This window comes from Nicotiana tabacum, chromosome 15, assembly GCF_000715075.1.
Source record: "Nicotiana tabacum cultivar K326 chromosome 15, ASM71507v2, whole genome shotgun sequence".
In the NCBI taxonomy this organism is placed as follows: Eukaryota; Viridiplantae; Streptophyta; class Magnoliopsida; order Solanales; family Solanaceae; genus Nicotiana; species Nicotiana tabacum.
In genome coordinates, this window is record NC_134094.1 from 128,344,037 (window position 1) to 128,368,442 (window position 24,406).

Below are 24,406 nucleotides of genomic sequence, written 5' to 3' on the forward strand. Positions count from 1 at the left end.
GTGGTATGGTGAAGATGTAAATCGTTTGATCTTCAATCCTTCCAAAAGCTTTCTGACTTTGGAACCTATGAACTGTGGCCCATTTTCACAAGAAATTTCTTTTAGTATTCCAAATCGGCCGACGATGTGGTCACATATAAAATCGATCACTTCTCGTTCTCCAATCTTTTGTTAAGCACATACTTCAACCCATTTAGTAAAATAATTAGTTAAAACCAAAAGAAATTTTACCTTGTCAGGCCCTTGTGGTAAGTGACCGACTATGTCTATTCCCCATTTCATGAATGGTCACGGTGACACCACCGAATGCAATAGTTCCACTGGTTGATGCACTAAATGTGCATGTCATTAACATTTATCACACTTTTTTACAAATTCCTTTACATCTTGCTCTATCCAGAGCCAATAGTAGCCAGTTATGACTAACTTGAGAACCAACGAGTCTGCACCAGAATGGTTTCCACAGACTCCTTCACGAACTTCCCTCATCATGTAGTCAGCCTCCGATGTCCCTAAACACCGAGCCAATGGTCCTTGGAATGACCTCATATACAATTGTCCGTCAACAAGATAGTAACGAGTCACCTTGATCCGTAGTGCACGGGACGCTTTTGGGTCTTCAGGAAATTTGCCATGCCTTAGATATTCAATGAACTTGTTCCTCCAATCACAGATAAAATTGGTTGAATTAACTTCACTATAGTCATCCACATCCAACACTGAATGCAACAATTGAATTGCCGCACCTGAATCAGATCCTTTCATTTATGTGGACGAACCCAAATTGGCTAATGTGTTTGTCTCCACATTTTCCTCCCTTGGAGTATGCACCATTGACCACTCTTTGAACCGGGAAAGTAATACTTGTAACTTGTTCCAATATTGTTGCATGTGCTCCTCCTTGGTGTCGAAAATTGCGTACACTTGGTTCACCACCAGCTGGGAGTCACACTTTTTCAATGACCTCGAAACCTAGTTCCCGAGCTAGTTCAAGTCCTGCAACCTAAGCCTTGTATTCGGCTTCATTTTTAGTTAATGGTACAATTCTAATGGCCTGTCTCAGGTTTTTTCTTGAAGAAGTGATTAAAACTACGCCGAGATCGGACCATTTTACGTTGGAAACTCCATCCATAAAAAAGGTCCAAACTCCCGATACCGTTCCCGATACCAACATTACTTTTTTAGTAGGTAAATGCATTAATCTCGAACTAAAATCGGTCACGAAGTCGGCCAAACCTTGTGACTTGATTGCAGAACTGGGCTTGTATTCAATATCAAATTCAGTAAATTTGACTGCCCATTTAGCCAAACGATCCGACAACTAAGGATTATGAAGGACATTCCTCAAGGGAAAGGTTGTCATAACGGCTATTGAAATGAAAGCCTAAGCTTTCGAGAAGCAACTACGAGAGCTAAGGATAGCTTTTCAAGGTGCGAACATTGTGTCTATGCTCCCGATAATATTTTACTAACATAATATACAGTAAATTGCATAACTTCTTCCTCCCAGACCAAAATAGCATTTACCGCTACTTTCGAGACCGCTAGATAAATCATAGTTACTCATCTTCTTCCGGTTTTGATAATAATTGAGGTGTAGACAAGTACCTTTTTAGATCTTTCAGTGCCTGCTGGAATTCCAGAGTCCACACAAGTCATTTTTCTTTTTTAAAAGTGAAAAGAAATGATGACACTTTTTCGAAGACCTCAAAATGTACCTGTTTAGAGTCGCTAATCTATCGGTCAATCTTTGTACTTCCTTCACACTTGTTAACTAGTTCAGTATAAACTCGATGGATTTGATTTTGTTGGAGTTTAATTCGATTTTTCATTTAGAGACCAAAAACCCCAAGAACTCACTGAAACCAACACCGAAGGCGCACTTCTCCTTGTAAAGCTTCATATTGTATTATCTCAAAATGTTGAATGTCTCTTGGAGATGTTTCAGATGATCTCCTACATTAGTAGATTTAACTAACAAGTCGTCAATATAAACTTCCATTGTTTTACCTATCTATTTTTCAAATATACTATTGACAAGCCTCTGATAAGTGGCTCCGGCATTTTTAAGCTCAAAAGGCATCACATTATAGCAATATGTGCCAAATGTTGTGATGAAAGAAGTATTATCTTGATCTTCTAGGTCCAACCTAATTTGATTATACCCGGAATAAGCATCAAGAAAACTCATTAACTCATGTCCGCCAGAACATCAATCATTTGATCAATGTTTGACAACGGGAAAATGTCTTTAGGGCATGCCTTATTTAAATCTTTATAATCTACATACATTCTAAATTTATTATTCTTTTCAGGAATTACTACTACATTAGCTAGCTAATCCGAGAAATTTACGTCTCGAATTGGAACCTATATTGAGTAATCGAGTTACCTCTTCCTTAACAAACCTATTTCTGACCTCTACTATCGGTTGTTTATTCTGCCTTACCGGAGGGAAGTTAAGATCCATACTTAGTTTGTGGACCGCCACCTCTAATGGAATACCTATCACATCTAAATGCGACCACAAAAAACAATCAACATTAGATTTTAGAAAATTCATAGTTTTTAACCTAAGTTCGAGACTCAACCTCGTTCCTAAATGGAATTTTCTTTCCAAAAATGCTTCGAACAAGGCCACTCATTCGAGCTTTTCTACGGCTGACTTGGTTGCATTCGTTTCCTCCGATACCTGATATAAGTCTGATGAATCCTCGTCTTTATCATCTTCAATTGAGATGGAAGAAAGTATTGTTTCCTGTAATTGCTATTTGCTCGTTACAAACGGTTACTGCATTCATTTCAGTTGCAACCGGTTGATCTCCTCTAATGTTCCTGATCCCTTCTGGTGTAAAAGTTTTAATAGTTGATGGTAGGTTGAAGGCAAAACCTTCATTTCATGTATCCATGGCCTTCCAAGGATTACATTATATCCCATGTCGCCATCTACCACCTCGAACAAGGTGGTCTTCGTTACTCCTTCAACATGTGTGGGCAGAAAAATTTCTCCTCGGGTTGTGACACTTGTTAGCTTGAACCTGCCAGAAGCTTTATTGTTGGGACTATATTTTCGGTCAGCTTTGCTTGCTCCAAAACTCTCTATTGTATGATGTTGGATGAGCTTCCTGGATCCACCAATCCCACGTTTAATTTTAAAATCTAAAATATTAAGAAAAATTACCAAAGCATCATTGTGTGGTAGAAGAAGTCCATCAGCATCCTCTTCCATGAAGGTGATGCCATCTAAATTTTTTCTTGGTTTACTATTTGATACATACAAGTATACTAGCCATTTTTACAAGAACATCTAACTATAAAGAAAAACAATAGCTAATTAATCTAAACGAGCAATTTTTTAACAAGTCACTATATACATACTATATTGCAAACATTATTTCTAATTTATCCATATATATATATTGCAGATTATATAGCTAATTTATACATACTATATTGCTAAATTAATGCAAAATAAACTGTAGAAATGGACTACCGGATCTGCTGCCGGAGGTTAGAAGTTATTGCCAGACCACCACCGGAGGGGAGAAGAGCCGCCGGATTCCCTGCACCAACAACGAGTTAAACAAATTAGGGAAAACATATTAGGGGGAGGGGAGTCGGGTAAGGGAGAGGAAGAGTGAGAGAGAGAGAATCTTTTCAGGGAACCACATATGCTTAATTTAGAGAAGAAATAGAGTGGGTGGGGCAGAAGAGGACAGGGGATGAGAGGGGAAAAAACTAGAGAAGAAATAAGAAAGAAGAAAAAAAGTGTGGGGGATGTATAAAAATAGATTTGCGAACGAATAGGTCGCAATTCGGTCGCAAATATGTTCACTAGTCAAACCTCATTTTTTGTTGCAAATTCTGAACAAATCAGCCGAAAGATTTATATTTTTGTAATTTCTACGACTGTGTCATGACCCGAATCTCACATGTCGTAATGGCGCCTATCGCAATACTAGGCAAGCCGGCATTCATAATAAACCATGCATCTCTAAAATTGAAAAACATAATAAAATAAGCTTAAGAGTAAAATCTCATAAATAATTGATAAGGAAAATACCGCGACTCAATATAAAATCTCTCAAAAATTCGGGTGTCACTGAATACATGAGGATTTAAATGAAAACATAGTCTAACTGCTAAAACAGTGTCTAGGAAGGTAGAACAGTACAAATAACTAAAAACAAGGAGAGTCAAGGTCTGCGGACGCAAATGCAGCTACCTCGATAGTGTCCAACGAGCAAATCTACTGCTGATAATTGGTCCCCACATCTGGATTTGCACAATTAAATGCAAAGTGTAGTATGAGTACAATCGAGCCAATGTACTCAATAAGTACCATAACTAACCTCGGCAAGGTAAAAGAAGCAAGAATTATAAATGATGCCTACTATAACTTGTACAGTTACATAAATCCAACAAGTACATAACAATATGGCTAAAATATTTCAAGTGTGACTGAAATGAGGAATGATACATCACTATATCTACATGTCAATTATGCATGCAAACTATAATGCAACACAATGATAAAATCATATGCATACTCTTGGAGCATTAATTCACTCAATCCTCCCAGTCACTCAGTCCTCACAGTCACTAAGTCCTCCCAATCGCTCGACACTTTTACTTAGTAGGTACCTGTCACGACCCAATTCACCCTCCGTAAGATGTTGTGACGACACTTAGTCTCCACGACTGGGTAAGCCCAACAATTTGTAGAATAACAGAAATAAAGCAGCATTTAACAACTAAACTACAACAGATAACTATATAACTGGTAAAATGTCGCTTGGCATGTACAAGTAACCATCACTCGAGTATAAACAATATTCCCAAAACTAGGTAATCACAATTCACAAGCTTTTAAGAATTTGTCTAATTCTATCTATACATCAGTAACTAGAAGAAGTAAAGGAGGAATAACATAAAAGGGATAGAGGGGGACTCCGAGGTCTGCGGACGCGGGCAGATGTACCTTGAAGTCTCCGGAGCAGCAGCAAGTACGCAACTAATGGCGAGGCTGGTAGGAGGTACCTGGATCTGCACACGAAATATGTGCAGAATAGTAGCATGAGTACACCACAATGGTACCCAGTAAGTTCCAAGCCTAACCTCGGTAGAGTCATGACGAGGTCAGGTCAGGACCCTACTGGTATATAATAAGTAAGAGAGAAGATATAATAACGTGAAAAGACTGAGAATCTAACAAGGAGAATTCTACAGAAAGTAACAACACAACACATAGTGGTAAACAACAAGGGCACTCCCGAGATACCGTCTTGTAGTCCCAAAATAAAATGCTCAACAGGGGATCTCCCGAGATACTATCTCGTAGTCCCAAAATTAAATATGCTCAACAGGGGATCTCCCGATATACCGTCTCGTAGTCCTAAAAGTGAATATGCAAGGGGATCTCCCGAGGTACCGCCTCGTAGTCCCAAAAGTAAACACACAGCTTGAAACGAATGGAAACAACAATTTACAGTAAGAACTCTACAGTTTGGACTGATACAAATCAAAGGAAAACAAGAATTCAATTAAGCATGCTGCACAGATTTCAAACAAGCATTTAAGATGCATAGACATGCGATATTAGGCTAAACAGGATAACTACACATGCTGATATAACTCAATTAAGATGTAACAAGTTACTACTCAGTAAAAAATAGATTTTACAACAATTAGCCTGTGTACGCACTCGTCACCTTGCGCACACGTCGCTCACATATCACAGAAATATCACAACAATACCAAATCCTAAGGGGATTTTCCTCACACAATGTTAGGTAAGACACTTACCTCGAACCAAGATCAATCAACCAGTAAGAATTCCTTTTCCACGATTGTTCTGACTCCAAATGGCCCAAATCTAGCCAAAAGTAATTACATACCATAAATATAACTATAAGAACTAATCTAATTTATGAAATCAAGACTTTAACAAGAAATTAGAAATTCACCCCAAAACGTCTACCCAGGCCCACGTCTCAGAATCGGGTAAAAGTCACAAAATACGAACACCCATTCACCCACGAGTTCACTTGTACCAAAATCATTTAAATGTGATACCAAAATCTCAATCAAAACCCAAATATTTGGTTGAAGAACTTTCCAACATTTCCCCCAATTTTCTCAACCCAAATCTTTAATTAGATGATGAAATTAACTATAGATTAGTGGAATATAACCAAAAACGAGTTAAGAATCATTACCCAATAGCTTTCTCTGAAAATCCTTCAAATTATCGCCTAAATCCGAGCTCTCAAAGTCCCAAAGTGAAAATGAGATCAAACCCTCATAATTTCCCCTTTTCTGCCTAGTGACGCTGCACATGCAGACTGCCAGTCGCACCTGGGACACTGCACCTGCGAAATTTCCATCGGAGGTCCAGAATTGAATTAAGACACCAAGGCTCGCTTTTGCGATCACTTCTCCGTAGGAGCGGCTCTGCTTCTGCGGTCCTTTTATCGCACCTGCGACCACTGGCTACCTAGACCAGGGCCGCATCTGTGAGCTCCCTTCCGGACGTGCGTGTTCGCACCTGCGATCAACCTAACCGCAGGTGCGATGACACCATAAGTTGAAAACAAACTTCAGCAATTTACACAAGTCTAAAATGAATCCGAAAATGATCTGAAACACACCCGAGGCCCCCGGGACCTCAACCAAATATACCAAAAAGTCCAAAAACACCATACAAACTTAGTCGAGCCCTCAAATCACATCAAATAATAAAAAAACATGAATCACACTCCCATTCAAACTTAATCAACTTTGACAATTCAAAATTCTACGACCGATGCCGAAACCTATCAAATCACGTCTCATTGACCTCAAATTTTGCACACAAGTCATATTCGACATTACAGACCTACTTCAAATGGTCAAACTTCCCAAAAAGTCAACTTTCGCCATTTCAAGCATAATTTATCTACAGACCTCCAATTCACAATCCAGACAAGCTCCTAAGTCCAAAATCACCCAACGGAACCGACGAAACTCTATTCTGGAGTCGTCTTCATATAGTTCCAACTACGGTCAAAATATTAGAACTTAAGCTTCCGTTTTAAGGACTGAGTGTCCCAAATCACTCCGAAACCACAAACAAATCCTCCCGGCAAGTCACATAAGTAGAAAAAGATATGGGGAAAGCAGTAAATAGGGGATCGGGGCTAATACTCTCAAAATGATCGGTCGAGTAGTTACATCCCCCCTATTAAAACAATCGTTCATCCTCGAATGAGTATAGGGACATACCTGAAGTGGTGAAAAGATGAGAATAACGACTAGGCATATCATGTTCGGTCTCCCAAGTTGCCTCCTCGACCGGCTGGTCCCTCCATTGAACCTTTACTGAAGCAATGTTCTTTGACCTCAGCTTCCGAACCTTTCTGTCGCCACTAGCTCCTCAACATAAGATAAATCATTATCCAACTGGACTGAGCTGAAATCCAACACATGAGACGGGTAGCCGTAATACTTTCGGAGCATAGAAACATGGAATACTGGATGAACTCCTGCTAGACAGGGAGGCAAGGCAAGCTTATAAGCAACCTCCCCAACTCGCCGCAACACCTCGAATGAGCCAATAAACCTTGGGCTTAGTTTGCCCTTCTTCCCGAACCTCATAACACCCTTCATGGGCAAAACCCAGAGCAAGACCCACTCTTCAACCATGAATGCAACATCGCGAACCTTCCGATCCGCATAACTCTCTTGTCTGGACTGGGCTGTGCGAAATCGATCCTGAATCACCTTAACCTTCTCTAAAGCATCCTGGACCAAGTCTGTACCCAATAATCTAGCCTCGCTCGGCTCGAACCAACCCACTGGGGACCGACATCGCCTACCATACAGAGTCTCATACGGTGCCATCTGTATGCTTGACTGATAACTGTTGTTGTAGGCAAACTCTGCAAGTGGCAAGAACTGATCCCCAAGAATGTCCAAACTCCATCACACACGTACAGAGCATATCCTCCAGTATCTGAATAGTGCGCTCGGAATATCTATCTGTATGAGGATGAAATGTTGTGCTCAACTCAACCCGAGTACCTAACTTATGCTGTATGGCCCTCCAGCATCGTGATGTAAACTGTGTACCCCTATCATAGATGATAGATACCGGCACTCCATGAAGCCTGACAATCTCGCGGATATAAACTCGAGCCAACTGCTCGGAAGAATAAATAGTCATCACATGAATGAAATGAGCTGACTTGGTCAGCCTATCCACAATCACCCAAACTACATCAAACTTCTGCTGAGTTCGTGGAAGTCCAAAAACAAAATCCATAGTGATCCGCTCCCGTTTCTACTCCAAAATCTCTAACTTCTGAAGCAATCCACCTGGCCTTTGACGCTCATACTTCTCATGTTGGCAAGTTAGACACCGAGCTACATATTCCACTATGTCCTTCTTCATTCTCCTCCACCAATAATCCTGCCTCAAGTCCTGATATATCTTCGTGGCACCCAGATGAATGGAGTACCGCGAACTGTGAGCCTCCTGGAGAATCAACTCACGCAATCCGTCTTCATTGGGCACACACAGTCTGCCATGCATCCTCAATGCACCATCATCTCCAATAGTGACTGCCTTAGCATCACCGTGCTGAACCGTGTCCTTAAGGACAAGAAGATGGGGGTCATCATACTGACGCTCCCTGATACGATAATAAAGAGAAGACTGGGAGACCAAACAAGCCAAAACTCGACTCGGCTCAGAAATATCCAATCTAACAAACTGGTTGGCCAAGGCCTGAACATCCAATGCCAACGGCCTCTCTGCTACTGGTAGATATGCTAAGCTCCCCAAAATCTCCGCCCGGCAACTCAAGGCATCGTCTACCATATTGGCCTTCCCGGGATGGTATAGAATAGTGATATCATAATCGTTAAGCAGCTCTAACCACCTCTACTTACGCAAGTTAAGATCCTTCTGTTTGAACAGATGCTGCAAACTTTGGTGATCGGTGTAGATCTCACAAGGGATACCGTACATATAGTGCTACCAATTCTTCAAGGCATAAACAATAGCTGCTAACTCAAGGTCGTGGACCGTATAGTTCTTTTCATGCACCTTCAGCTGCCTGGACGCGTAGGCAATAACCCAACCGTCTTGCATCAACATCGCGCCGAGACCAATTCGTGATGCATCATAATATACAGTATAAGTCCTCGAACCTGTAGGCAATACCAATATTGGGGTTGTAGTCAAAGTTGTCTTGAGCTTTTGAAAGCTCTCCTCATACTCCTCCGTCCATTTGAATGGAGCACCCTTCTAAGTCAGCCTGGTCATAGGTGCTGCAATAGATGAGAAACCCTCTATAAATAGACTGTAGTACCTCGCCAAACCAAGAAAACTCCGGATCTCCGTAGCTGAGGACGGTCTAGGCCAACTCTGCACTGCTTCCACCTTCTTCGGATCTACCTTGATCCCCTCACTCGACACTACGTGACCCAAAAATTCCACTGAATCTAGCCAGATTTCACTCTTTTAGAATTTTGTATATAACTTCTTTTCTCTCAAGGTCTGAAGAACAGTCCTCAGGTACTGCTCATGATCCTCCCAACTCCGGGAGTACACCAGAATGTCGTCAATAAACACAATGACGAAAGAGTCAAGATATGGCCGGAATACACTGTGCATCAAATGCACAGATGCTACTGGGGCATTGGTCAGCCCAAATGACATCACAAGGAACTCATAGTGACCATACCAAGTCCTGAAAGCAGTCTTCGGGATATCTGGCTCCCGAATCTTCAACTGATAATAGCCTGAACGCAAGTCAATCTTGGAAAACACTCTAGCACCCTATAACTGATCAAATAGGTCATCAATATGAGGCAATGGATACATGTTCTTCACTGTAACTTTGTTCAACTGGCGATAATCGATGCACATATGCATAAAACCATCCTTCTTCTTCACAAAAAAGACTGGGGCACCCTAAAGTGACACACTGGGCCGAATGAAGCCCTTATCAAGTAATTCCTATAATTGTTCCTTCAACTCCTTCAACTCAGAAGGAGCCATATGATATGGAGGAATAGAGATGGGCTGAGTGCCCGGCAATAAATCAATACCAAAGTCGATATCTCTATCGGGCGGCAAGCCCGAAAGATCAGTTGGAAATACATTGGGATAATTCCTCAGTACTGGAAGGGACTCAACTGTAGGGGTATCTATACTGACATCTCTCACATAAGCTAGATACGCGCCATATTCCTTCTTAACCATTCGTTAAGATTTAAGAAATGAAATAACTCTGCTGGGAGTATACTCTAAGGTACCTCTCCACTCTAATTGCAGTAATCTTGGCATAGACAGTGTCACGGTCTTGGCATGACAATCCAAAATAGGATAATGGGGGACAACCAGTCCATGCCCAACATAATATCAAAATCTACCATATTGAGCAATAATAAATCGGCTCTGGTCTCAAAACCACTAAGAACAACCAAACACGGCTGATACACATGGTCAACAATAATAGAATATCACACAGGTGTAGACACATAAACAGGAGAACTCAAAGAATCACAAGATATGCCTAAATACGGGGAAAAAATAAGAGGACACATAGGAATAAGTGGAGCCTAGATCAAATCAAACCGACACATCTCTATGACAAACCGGAACAATACCTGTAATGACAGAGTCGGAAGCAACTGCCTCTATATGAGAAGGAAGAGCTTAATATCTGACATGGCCTCCCTATCTAGTGCGACCTCTACTTGCTCGAACTCCACCTTAAGCTGGCTGAGCAAGTGGAGTGGTAGTTGGTGCTTTAATCATAGCCTGGGGACCCGGTGGATTACGTGGTGCCTGGGAAGTCTGTGGAGGTGCACCCCTCCTATGTCTGGGGCAATCCCTCACCATATGGCGAATGTCGCCACACTCAAAACAAGCTCTTGGAGGGCGTGGCTGCTATGACTGGCTCAGGCTAGGTCTGCTGGACTAACCATTGAAAGCACCTCGTGCAGGAGGTGAACTAGACACTGGCGATGCATAATAAGGATCCTGGGGCCTACGGGTAGCCGAAATACCACTAGTGGCTGGATGTGCTGAATGAACAAGGCGACTTACACAGCCTCTACCTTGGCAAACTGCAATTGGGGCACGAGCACCACTATAAGTGCCAGACTCTCGAGACCTCTTAGTCTACCTCTCCTCTCTCTCCTGAGCAAGCATACCCTCCAATCTCCTAGAAATTCCCACAACCTACTGGTATGCAATATCCATCCCTAACTCTCGGGCCATGCTAAGCCTGATACTGGGGTCGAGCCCCTCGATAAACCGATGGACCCTCTCTCAAACTGTTGCAACCAAGGCCGGTGCATGCCTAGCCAAATCACAAAAGTGATCCGCATACTCTGACACAGTCATAACACCCTGGCGCAATTGCTCAAACTCGGCGCACCATGCATCTCTGAGACTCTGAGGAACATACTTCCTCAAAAACATATTCGAGAACTGAGTCCATGTAAGTGAAGCTGCCTCAGCCGGACTACCCAACTCATAAGCACGCCACCACTAATAGGCCGCTCCCCTAAGCTAGAATGTAGTGAAAGAAATCTCATTCAGCTCTGCAACACCCATAGTACAGAGGATACGGTGGCACTCCTCAAGAAAAAATTGGGCATTCTCTAACGCCAAGCCGTTGAAAGTAGGAGGGCGGTACTTCTTGTACCTCTCGAGCCTGAGCTCCTCCTCCTCGAAAATTGTTGCCCGACCCTCAGGCCGAACTGGGGCTGCCGGCTGCAATGGTATAACCTCTGGAACCTGGTCGACCTGAACCCACTGCTCTGGGGTGCGGGCGGTGGGAGTCTGTGCTCCTCCCCCAGCCTGAGATGTGGCAGGAGCAAGTGGAATCAACCCTGCTTCAGCTAGAGTACCGAACATGCTCAGGAACTGTGCAAGGGTCTCCTGAAGAGCTAGTGCAGTAACAGGCGTCGCTCCGACTGGAGCTACTGGTGGCTTCTCTGTAGCAGCTCGTGCAGGTGCTCTGGCTGTACCACGTGGATGTCTTCGGCCTCTACCCCAACCCCGGACTCTCGTGGCACCAGCAAGGGATGCATGTGCATTGTCATCTGATCCGGCTATCTGTGTCCTCGCCATCTGTGAGAGAATAAAAGATAGAAGTTTAGAATTTTCGAAGTCAACAATTTCGCACGACAAGGAATCAAAAGAAGTGAAATCTTCCTAGGAGTTCCATAGCCTCCCGAATATAAGTATAGACGTCTCTATACTGATCCGCGAGACTCTATTAAACCTGCTTGTGACTCACGACACCTATGAACCTGGAAATCTGATACCAACTTGTCACGACCCAATTCTCCCTCCGTAAGTTGTCGTGATAGCACATAGTCTCTACCACTAGGTAAGCCTAACAATTTGCGGAATAAAGGAAATAAAGCAGCATTTAACAACTAAAATATAACAGATAACTATATAACTGGTAAAATGCCACTCGACATGTACAAGTAACCAACACTCGAGTATGAAAAATATTCCCAAAACCCGGTAATCACAAGTCACAAGCTTCTAAGAATTTGTCTAACTGTTTCGATACATCAGTAACTAGTAGAAGTAAAGGATGAACAACATAAAAGGTATAGAGGGGGACTCCAAGGTCTGCAGACATGGGCAGATGTACCTTGAAGTCTCCGGAGCAGCAGCAAGTATGCAACTAATAGCGGGGCTGGTAGGAGGTACCTGGATCTGTACACGAAACATGGGTAGAAGAGTAGCATGAGTACAACACAACGGTACCTAGTAAGTGCCAAGCCTAACCTCGGTAGAGTAGTGATGAGGTCAGCTTAGGGCCCTACTAGTATATAATAAGTAAGAGAGAAGATATAATAACGTGAAAAAACTGAGAATCTAACAAGGAGAATTCTATAGAAAGTAACAACACAACACATAGAGGTAAAAATCTGGGGTGCTCTCGAGATACAGTCTCGTAGTCCCAAAAGTAAATTCTGAACAGGGGATCTCCCAAGATACCGTCTCGTAGTCCCAAAAGCAAATATACTCAACAGGGGATCTTCTGATATACCGTCTCGTAGTCCCAAAAGTAAATATGCAAGGGGGATCTCCCGAGGTACCGCCTCGTAGTCACAAAAGTAAATATGCAGGGGGATCTCCTGAGATACCGTCTCATAGACTCAAAAGTAAATATGCAAGGGGATCTCCCGAGGTACCGCCTCGTAGTCCCAAAAGTAAGCACATAGCTCGAAACCCATGGAAATAACAATTTACAGCAAGAACTCTACAATTTAGGATTGATACAAATCAAGGGAAAACAAGAATTCAATTAAGCATGCTGCACAGATTTCAAATAAGCATTTAAGACACGTAGACATGTGATATTAGGCTAAACAGGATAATTACACATGCTGGTATAACTCAAATAAGATGTAACAGGTCACTACTCAGTAAAAAACTAGATTTTACAATAACTAGACCATGTACGCACTCGTCACCTCGCGCACACGGCGCTCACATATCATAGAAGTATCACAACAATACCAAATCCAAAGGGGATTTCCCCCACACAAGGTTAGGCAAGTCACTTACCTCGAACCAATCTCAATCAACCAGTAAGAATGCCTTTTCCATTATTTTTCCGACTCTGAATAGCCCAAATCTAGCCAAAAGCAATTACATACCATAAACATAACTATAATAACTAATCTAATTAATGAAATAAAGACTTTAACAAGAAATTAGAAATTCTCCCCAAAAAGTCGACCCGAGCCCACTTCTCAAAATCAGGTAAAAGTCACTAAATACGAACACCCATTCACCCCACGAGTTCACTCATACAAAAATCACTTAATTCCGATACCAAAATCTCAATCAAAACCCAAAAATTTGGATGAAGAACTTTCCAACTTTTTCTCCAATTTTCTCAACCCAAATCCTTAATTAGATGATGAAATTAACAATAGATTAGTGGAATATATACAAAAACGAGTTAAGAATCATTACCCAATAGCTTTCTCTGAAAATCCTTCAAATTATCGCCTAAATTCGAGCTCTCAAAGTACCAAAGTAAAAATGAGATCAAACCCTGGTAATTTCCCCTTTTTAGCCTAGTGATCTCGCACCTACGTACCCCCAGTCGCACATGCGATGCCGCACCTGCAGAATTTCCATCGCCGGTGCGTAATAGACTTAAGACACCAGGGCTTGCTTCTGCGATCACTTCTTCGCAGGACTGGCTCCGCTTCTGCGGTCCTTTTGTCGCACCAGCAACCACTGGCTACCCAGACCAGGGCCGCATCTGTGAGCTCCCTTCGGCACGTGCATGTCCTCACCTGCGGTCAACCTCACCGCAGGTGCGATGACATTAGAAGTTGAAAAACTTCAGAAATTCACACAAGTCTAAAATGAATCCGAAAATGATCTGAAACACACCCGAGGCCCCCCGGAACTCAACCAAATATTCCTACAAGTCCTAAAACACCATACAAACTTAGTCAAGCCCTTAAATCACATCAAACAAAAACAAAAACACGAATTACACTCCCATTCAAACTTAATGAACTTTGAAATTTCAAACTTCTACGACCGATGCCAAAACCTATCAAATCACGTTCGATTGACTTAAATTTTGCACACAAGTCATATTCGACATTACGAACCTAATCCAACTTGCAGAATCGAATCCGACCCCGATATCAAAAAGTCCATTACCGGTCAAACTTCCCAAAAAAATTCAACTTTCGCCTTCTTAAGCCTAATTCAGCTACAGACCTCCAATTCATAATCCGGACACACTCCTAAGTCCAAAATCACCCAACCGAGCTAATAGAACAGACGAAACTCCATTCCGGAGTCGTCTCCACACAGTTTCAACTACGGTCAAAATCTTAGAACTTAAGCTTCCGTTTTAGGGATTAAGTGTCCCAAATTACTCTGAAATCACAAACAAAACCTCCCAGGAAGTCACATAAGTAGAAAAGTACATGGGGAAAGCAGTAAATAAGGGATAGGGGCTAATACTCTCAAATCGACCGATCGGGTTATTATAGTACCTGCGCTCACTGCTGGTAAGTTAGACTCTGGAGGCGGATCCTACCTAAGTGCTAAAATAAACCAATCATGGCATGAATCAATAAAGCATGTTACGGCGTGCAGCCCGATCTCATAAATATCACTCTCAATCAGACCCTCGTCCTCACTCATTCATCAATCTCTCCAGTCTCTTGGGCTCACAAATATTATAAAAATCAGCCCAAACAATGATAATATGATGTGACAGTAAATGGCAATCGAGGCTGAGACATGAATTCAATGATAGTTGGGACTGAGTACATGATTGCAAATTAACAAATAATTCAACCATGAAGCGACCTCTATGGGTGCCAACAGTATCAGCATATAGCCTAAACATAATTTCTAACATGATTCACAGCTCAATTCCTTTAACACATGGAGAGTACATGAATAATATCAGGATTTGATGACTACACAGTTTCACGTAAATGATAGAGTCCCAATTTCTATGGCGTACACCCATATATCGGTCACCTAGCAAGTGCGTCACCTCAACACCAACCACATATCACATATATTGGAGATCCAAACCCTCAGGACCGAGTTTAGAAGTGTTACTTACCTCAAACTGTGCAAATCTCCACTCCAACAAGCCCTTGCCTCATGAATCGGCCTTCGAATAACTCGAATCTAGCCACAAACAGCTCGATACAATCAACACAAGCTATAGGAATCAATTCCATATGATAAAGCTACGTTTATAAATAAAAGTCAAAAAGACAACCCCGGGGCCATATCTCGAAATGCGACAAAATTAACAAAATTCGAAAACCCATTCAACCAGAAGTCCAACCATACCAAAATTACTCAATTCCGATCACAACTCGACCTTCATATCCTTAAAGTAAAGCCTATGAAGTTTCTACAGTGTTTCCCAATCTTTCCAACACAAAACACTAATTAAATGGTAAAAACAATGATAGATTCACGTATATTAACCAAATCCGAGTTAGAATCACTTACCCCAATCAATTCCTTGAAAATCCCTCCAAGAATCGCCTCAATCCGAGCTCCCAAAGTCCAATTATGAAATTTTACTCAAACCCTTACTTTTGAAAACTTATATTCTGCCCAGGTGTTCCTCTTCGCGATCGCGGAAAGTTCCTCACGATCGCGAAGAACAAAAATTAGCTTCCCTCAAAATACACTTCAGAAACGCCAACCAACAATCAGGAACATGATACATAGACTCCCCGACCTACGCGATCCCGAACCACTTCACGCTATCACGAAGAACAAATCGCGTGCAATTCAGTCTCCTCTTTTTTTCTTCGCGAACGCGACCTAGAACACGCCTTCGCGTAACACTTCTTTCCCAAGATTAGCAATCGTAAACACCTTATCGCGAATGCATAGCAGAAATTCCCCAGCTGCCTACAATACTCTTCATGATCGTGATTGCGATCCTCCACTTACGATCGCGTATAAGGGAATAGCAACAGAAGATCAGCAGTTCTTCCAAGTTCGAAAATGCGTCGAACATGATCCGAATCACACCCGAGGCCCTAGGGACCTCAACCAAATATACCATCAAGTCCTAAAACATTATAAGAACTCACTAAAAGCGTCAAATAACACCAAACAACACTAAAGCCACGAATCGCGCATCGATTCAAGCCTAATGAACTTATGAAATTCTAACTTCCAAAACTAATGTCAAAACATACCAAACCAACTCCAATTAACCTCAAATTTTATACACAAGTCTTAAATAACACAACAGACATATTTCAACTTCCGAAACCAAAATCCAAGCTCGATAACAACAAAGTCAACTCTCAGTCAAACTTCTCAACTCTCCAAACTTCTATTTTTCCAACTTTCGTCATTTCTAGCCAAAATTAACTATGGACCTCCCAATCAATATTCGGACATATTCCTAAGTCCAAAATCACTATATGGAGCTATCGAAGCCATCAAAAGTTCATTTCGGAGCCATTTACATATAAGATAACATCCAGTCAACTCTTTCAACTTAGGCTTCCAATCATAGGACTAAGTGTCCCAACTCATTCTGAAACATCCCTAGAACCAAACCAACCACCCCGGCAAGTTACATAACAAAAAATAACCACGGAATAGGGAATAAATGGGGGAACGGGGCCACAACACTCAAAACAATCGGACGGGTCATTACATCCTTCCCCTCTTAAACAAACGTTCGTCCTCGAACGGGTCTAGAATCATACTTGGAGTCTCAAATAGGCATAGATATCTGCTCTACATCTCCCGCTCGGTCTCCCAAGTAGTCTCCTCGACTGGCTGACCCATCCACTACACTTTCACTGAAGCTATGTTCTTTGATCTTAACTTTCGAACCCGCCAATCCAAAATGGCCACCGGCTCGACATCATAAGTCAAATCACCATCCAAAAAAACCATGTTGAAGTCAAAAACATGAGACGGATCGCCAACATACTTTTAGAGCATGGAAACATGAAACACTGGATGAACACTTGATATGCTAGGCTACAATGCAAGCTTGTAAGCCACATCTCCAATCCTCTCAAGCACCTCAAAAGGCCCAATATACTAAGGGCTCAACTTGCCCTTCTTTTTGAACCTAATAACACCCTTCATGGGTGAAACTCTAAGCAATACCTTCTCCCCCACCATGTAAGCAACATCACGAACCTTCCGATCAGTGTAACTCTTCTGTCTAGACTGCGCCACGCGATGCCGATCCTGAATCAGCTTAACCCTGTCCAAAGAATCCTGAACCATGTTAGTACCCAATAGCCTAGCCTCACTCGGCTCAAACTAGCCCACCAGAGACCGACACTATCTCCCATACAAAGCCTCATACAGAGCTATTTGAATGTTCGATTGGTAGTTGTTGTTGTAGGAAAACTCTTCAAGCGGCAGAAACTGATCCCAAGAACCCCCGAAATCCATGACATAAGCGTGTAGCATATCCTCCAATATCTGAATAGTACGCTCGAACTGTCCATCCATCTGAGGGTGGAATGTGTACTTAATTAAACCCCTGTACCTAAATCTTGCTACACTGCTCTCCAAAACTACGACGTGAACTGCGTGCCCCGATCTGAAATGAAGAACACCGACACACCAAAAAATCTCGTGGATATAGATCTCAGCCAACCGCTCAGAAGAAAAAGAAGTCCCAACTGGAATGAAATGCGCGGACTTGGTCAATCGGTCCACAATCACCCAAATAACATCAAATCTCCTCGAAGTTTGTGGGAGCCCAACTACGAAGTCCATGGTGATACACTCTCGTTTCCACTCCGGAATCTCAAGCCTCTTAAGCAATCCACCCGGCCTCTGATGCCCGTACTTCACCTGCTCACAGTTTAAGCATCGAGCTATGTCCAATAGTGCTGCCTCAAGTCCTGATACATCTTTGCGGCACCCGGATGAATGGAATACCACGAACTATGGGCCTCCTTAAGAATCAACTCATGTAGCCCATCCACATTGGGCACACAAATACTACTATGTATCCGCAACACTCCATCATCCCCAATGGTAACCTCCTTGGCATCACCATGTTGAACCGTGTCCTTAATGAAAAGCAAATGAGGGTTATCATACTAACGCTCTCTGATGCGATCATATAAGGAAAACCGAGAAACCACACAAGCGAGAACCTGACTAGGCTCCGAAACATCTAACCTCATAAACTGATTAGCCAAAGCCTAAATATTTGATGCAAGCAGTCTCTCACCAACATGAATAAATGCAAGGCTACCCATACTCACCGCCGTTCTACTCAAGGCATCGGCCACCACATTGGCCTTCCCGGGATGATACAAAATGGTAATATCATAGTCCTTTAGCAGCTTCAACCATCTCCGCTGCCTCAAATTTAGATCCTTTTGTTTGAACAAGTGTTAGAGACTCTGATGATCCATAAATACCTCGCAAGACACACCATAGAGATAATATCTCCGAATCTTCAATGCATGAATGATGGCTGCCAACTCCAAATCATGAACAGGGTAGTTCTTCTCATGAGGCTCAAACTAGCGCGAATCATAGGAAATTGATACGCTCAAATTACACCATAATAAATAGCGTAAAGCGGTCGATGTCAAATATAATAACCCAACTAGGTTGGGGTCGAATCCCACAGGGAATAGGTGTGAAAAGGTTACTTGAGTAGTGTGAAACTTGACTTAAATCGTAATTCTATTCTGTTAGCTAAAAAGAGTGTTGTAATTGAGTGAAATGAAGACAAGTATAATATTTTGAGATTGTAATTAATTTGATTAAAGAAACCAAGGTTGTTTCCTCTTCAATGGAATGTAATGCTATCGGTGTTAATATGATATATTTCTAATGGGAGATCCTTTTATATGAAAATGACTACTCAGTATTTTCCAATAGCTGAGTAGTATTTCATCTTTGTGATTTTTCCAAATATAAAAGAGTTGCAATTAACAATAATCAATATATGCCAACTAGAATCCACTTATTCCTAAGCGATTCTATTAAACAAGGGTTAAAGCCTTGAGTTTTTGATATTCACTCCTACCAAACCCTAACCCACTTTTCCAAGTAAAGAGAGTAAAATGGCATTTGTTAATGTTTGCAACCACCAACAATAAATGAAGAATGAGAAGTGAATAAATATCAACCAACCATTATATATATATATTCAATGGTAAATACCCATTAATATTACACCCATCTAGGGTCCACAACCTTAGTAATTAAAACTAGCTACTCATACTGAAATCTAAGAACAAAGCGATAAATAAAGTCATAAAGCTTACAAAGATACAAGATCCTTTCTTCAAAAGTATCCAAAGCAATGGTGCATTCAATGCTCTAAAAGTAGTCTCTTTTTCTGACTCAGCCGCCCCACAAAAACCCTAATAAATATATTTATAGTAGGCTAAAAATCAGAGCCAAAATTGGACAAAAATAATCCTGCAGAGCATTTATGCGACCGCATACTAGTCGCAGATCACGTATGCGGTCAGCATATTCTTCAAAATCATCGCATAATCTCATGTCTCCAAATCCAGCTCTTGACCGCATTTCAATTATGCGGTCCGCATATCCATTATGCGACCGCATATTCCTCCGCATAAGTGCTTCTCAGCTTTCTTGATTTCAGTTATGCGATCACTATGCAGTCCGCATAATCGTTATGCGACCGCATAATGGATCGCATTTTCTCCTCTTAAATCAACCAAAAATCTGCTTCAGCCTGCGATGGTTATGCGGTCCGCATATGCTTTATGCGACCGCATACTTGCATCATTTCTACCCTTTTGTGTCTTTTTGACTTCTTTTCCATCCTTTTGGGCCCTCAAGCCTCATGCACTGCAAAACACCAAAACTTCATAAGAATTAACAAAAAAACATTGAAAGATGAGCTAAGGTCTATGTCATTAGTATCAATGGATACTTGTTCTTAATTGTAACTTTGTTCAAGTTCATGTAGTCAATGTACATAGACGGAGTGCCATCCTTCTGCTTCACAAACAGAACCGGTGCACCCCAAGGCGAAACACTAGGCCTAATGAACCCCTTATCAAGAAACTCCTAGAGCTGCTCTTTCAATTCCTTCAACTCTACTGGTGCCATACAATATGGATGAATAGAAATGGGTTGAGTGGCCAGCACCAAGTCAATACCAAAATCAATATCCCTATCCGGTGGCATGTTCTATAGGAAATACATCTGAAAAGTCTCACACTACCGAAACGGAATCAATAGTAGAAGATTCATCACTAACATCCCTCACAAAGGCCAAATATGACAAACACCCCTTCCCAACCATCTGTTGAGCCTTCAGATATGAAATCACCCTGTTGGGAACATAATCTAGAGAACCTCTCCACTCGATCCTCGGCAAACCCGACATCGCCAATGTCACGGTCTTAGCATGATAATCCATAATAGCATGACATGGAGATAGCCAATCTATTCCCAGAATCATGTCGAAATCAATCATACTAAGCAATAAGAGATCAACTCTAGTCTCCAACCCTCAAATGGTTACAACACACGACCGATATACATGGTCCATAACAATAGTATCGCCCACCGGCGTAGATACATGAACAGGTAAAATTAAGGATTCATGGGGCATATCCATATAACGAGTAAAATAGGATTATTTTTTTAATAAGTGGAACCAAGGTCAAATAATGTGGAAGCATCTCTGTGGCACACTGAAACAATACCAATGATCATTGCGTATGAGGCAACGAACTTTGGCCTGGAAGGGATGGCATAAAATCGAGCCTGACTGCCACCTGATTGGCCTCCCCCTCTAGGGCGGCCTATAGCTACCTGAGATCTACCCCGAGATGGCTGGGCGGGTGGTGAAGTAACTAGTGCGGAAGTCATAGCCTGACCCTCTGTTGAATCGGACCTCCCAAGCGACGGGGACACTGTCTCCACATATGCCCAAACTCCATGCACTCGAAGCAACTCCCCGTTGGTGGTGGGGACTGAATTTGGCCCCGAGAACCAGAATAACTACTATAAGGACCTGGCATAGATGAACTCTGAACTCGTGGAGCACGGGATAAACTCTGAGCTGGGAGAGAATTAAGAGATGACTGACCTGGACGGTCACTGTATGAACCATGGCTAGCTGATACATCAAGATGAACGAGACGAGCAGTCTGAGCGGGCCTATAAGGATGACCCCCACTGTGGAATGACTGCCCCCAGAAGAAACACTGCTGAAACTACCCAAACCACGAGGCCTCTTGGTGTCACGCCCCAAACTCAGGGAGCGCGACCGGCGCTCAACCGAGTGAACCCGGCCAAGAAAGCATGTTAGATTTTCTTCTACCCAAACTCATCCATGAATAAAGATGAGATACACTCCATTAATCAAACACTGGAAAGATTTCATTAACAACTCCCATTTCATTTCCATTAGCAGCTCCATTCATAATTTCCAAAATATTACAAGTTTATAGATATAATGAAAAACATGTTTGCCAAATACCAACATTTCTAGTTAAATTCCCCACATCAAACACCACCCACAACCTGTCTACGGAGCCTCTAAGTACGACAAAAGAGTAATATGGAGATGCCGGCAACAAGGCCCCGGCTATACCTAAAAACACAGTACATGTGAAATAAAAGATACAAGACCCCGAAATGAAGTGGGGCTCACCAAGTCAGCTGAAGAGAGGGTACCGCTATCACTGATCAATGCCGCTTGTTGAAGAACCACCTGTATCTATTAAAGATGCAGCGCACCCGGCAAAAGGGACGTTAGTACTGTCGAATAGTACTAGTATGTAAATCTTAAAGTCCTATTTCAAAATGGAATGTCCATATAAGAAAAGAAAAACCATAGAAACCGCAAGCCACAATCAACAATATCCAAATGTCCAATTAAAGCACAATAATTTTCAAAATACGAACTTCATATACAGTTTTGGTTGGGAGATCATTAGCACCGATATACCACCATCTTTGTTAGTACGAAGTCCGATAATTGCCCGATCGGCTAGGCAATCTTCCCACGAACAATGTGTTTTGACATATGATTAGAAATAAAGTTGTTACCAAGAGTAGTACCAGTATGTGCGCAACATGGCGTCCGATCTTCACCCGATCAGCTAGGCCGCCTTCCCACATATGTAGTGTGGGTTGACTTTTCCAATTCACAGTTATTACCAGTTTCATCCCAATTAAGGTGAATAATCACATTTCACCAATATTTCAATTTCATCCCAAATAAGGGAAATAATCACAATCCACCCCTACATCAGCACGTGTAGTTTCAGGTGTGGGCCTTATGACCCAACCTTCCTCGATTTTGCTAATAATGCTCCCAAACATATTTTTGATTTGATTTGCACAAAAAGGTAACATAAATACAATTGTACTCGCCTCAACATCTTTTTCTTTTTATAAATTCTCATTAGTATTTCTAGTCACTCACAACAAGAATATTCCCTTGGCTCATTTGGCCATTCACAAGATTCTTTATTCCTGGCACGGTGGCCGTATTTCATATTCCACACTTTTACCTCTTTCAATTTCAAAGATCACTATCAAATATCAACATATAAAATTTTTTAGCAATCATATACCTCAAATTCATACTAATGGAAACTTTAAACACAAAAGTTTTCTTCCCAAAGAATGGGGCATACAGACCAGCAATAGAAACACACATCAAAATCATATACAATCAATATACCATTTATTCTTGCAATACTCTTTCCTAGAAATGAAAATATACAATTTTAACACCTGAGTATGTGAGAACTCGAGCCACACTGGATATATTTATAAAGCAAAGCATTAGTTAAAATAGCCACTTATGGGCATGAATTGAGTACAAAATCTTTTAGGCAATTCTATTTTCGTAATTATTTTTAAACAGTTAAGTCGAGGCTCATTTCATAATCTTTATCACACTCTCTCATTTCATTGGCACCACTAGCCACAATTATAACTTAAATTCTTGGCACGTTGGCCACACTCTATATCCCCAATTCACTTATTTTATTTTCAAGCATCTTTATAGATTATCAACAACAGGACATTTTCAATCAAGACATTAGGTAAACATATGAGCAATTTAGAGCCTTAAACATATCTAGTTTTTCTCACATAATTTGGCATACTAGCTTTCATTTGGAACACGACTCAAATCCATAACATTTTAATACGCAACCCATACTTTGAAACTTATGGGAACATTATGGAATTCGATTCTAAGAGAGAAGGTTTAGCCAGCATACCTTAATGGAGCTCTTTAGCGATATTAAAATCACCCACTACTCTTACAACTTCAATCTATATCAACATAATTCAATTGGACTAATATTAGTAAATATTTTCTGGTTTTTGGTCATTTTGGTATTTTATCAAACACCTAGAGTGCATAGCATTCAACAACCTCTAGTAATGGTGTTTCTTCATCTAACAATACCTCCTTACCCCCAACAAGAGATACGACAACATCCTTTGTCCACTAACTACCTTCTTAGCACCATTATAATCATCAATGAACTCACATCTATCAAATTTTACTAATTAACTCATTATAAAATCTCTACCACACCCAATAATCTAGTTTAAGTATTGATGGCTTCCAATCACCATCTCATAAGTGCTAGTACTTATTCCTTGCTCATTTATTCACTAACAATCTATGCATGTAGGTTTAAGGGTGAAAGATTACCTATTGTAGACCAAATCTTGAAAGTAAACTTTTGGGGTGCTCTTGAGATTTTGAAAAACTCCTATGGAATCCAATACAAAACCTTGTTGTGACTAGTGATTGAGAAGTGAAATCATCATAAAAACACACTTAATAACTCACCTTAGGTGTGTATTAGAAGCCTTGGCCGGATGGGTGGTGGAGAGAAA

At 41.5% G+C, this 24,406-nt stretch overlaps 1 protein-coding gene across 1 annotated transcript; it reads right to left on the bottom strand.

Annotated features, from left to right (window-relative positions):
- Nucleotides 1–348: 348 nt before the first annotated feature.
- LOC142169855 (uncharacterized) lies at nucleotides 349–765 on the bottom strand. Its single transcript, XM_075231789.1, has one exon. It carries the CDS (start codon nucleotides 763–765, stop codon nucleotides 349–351), a length of 417 nt encoding a protein of 138 aa, XP_075087890.1.
- Between the last annotated feature and the right edge of the window lie 23,641 nt (nucleotides 766–24,406).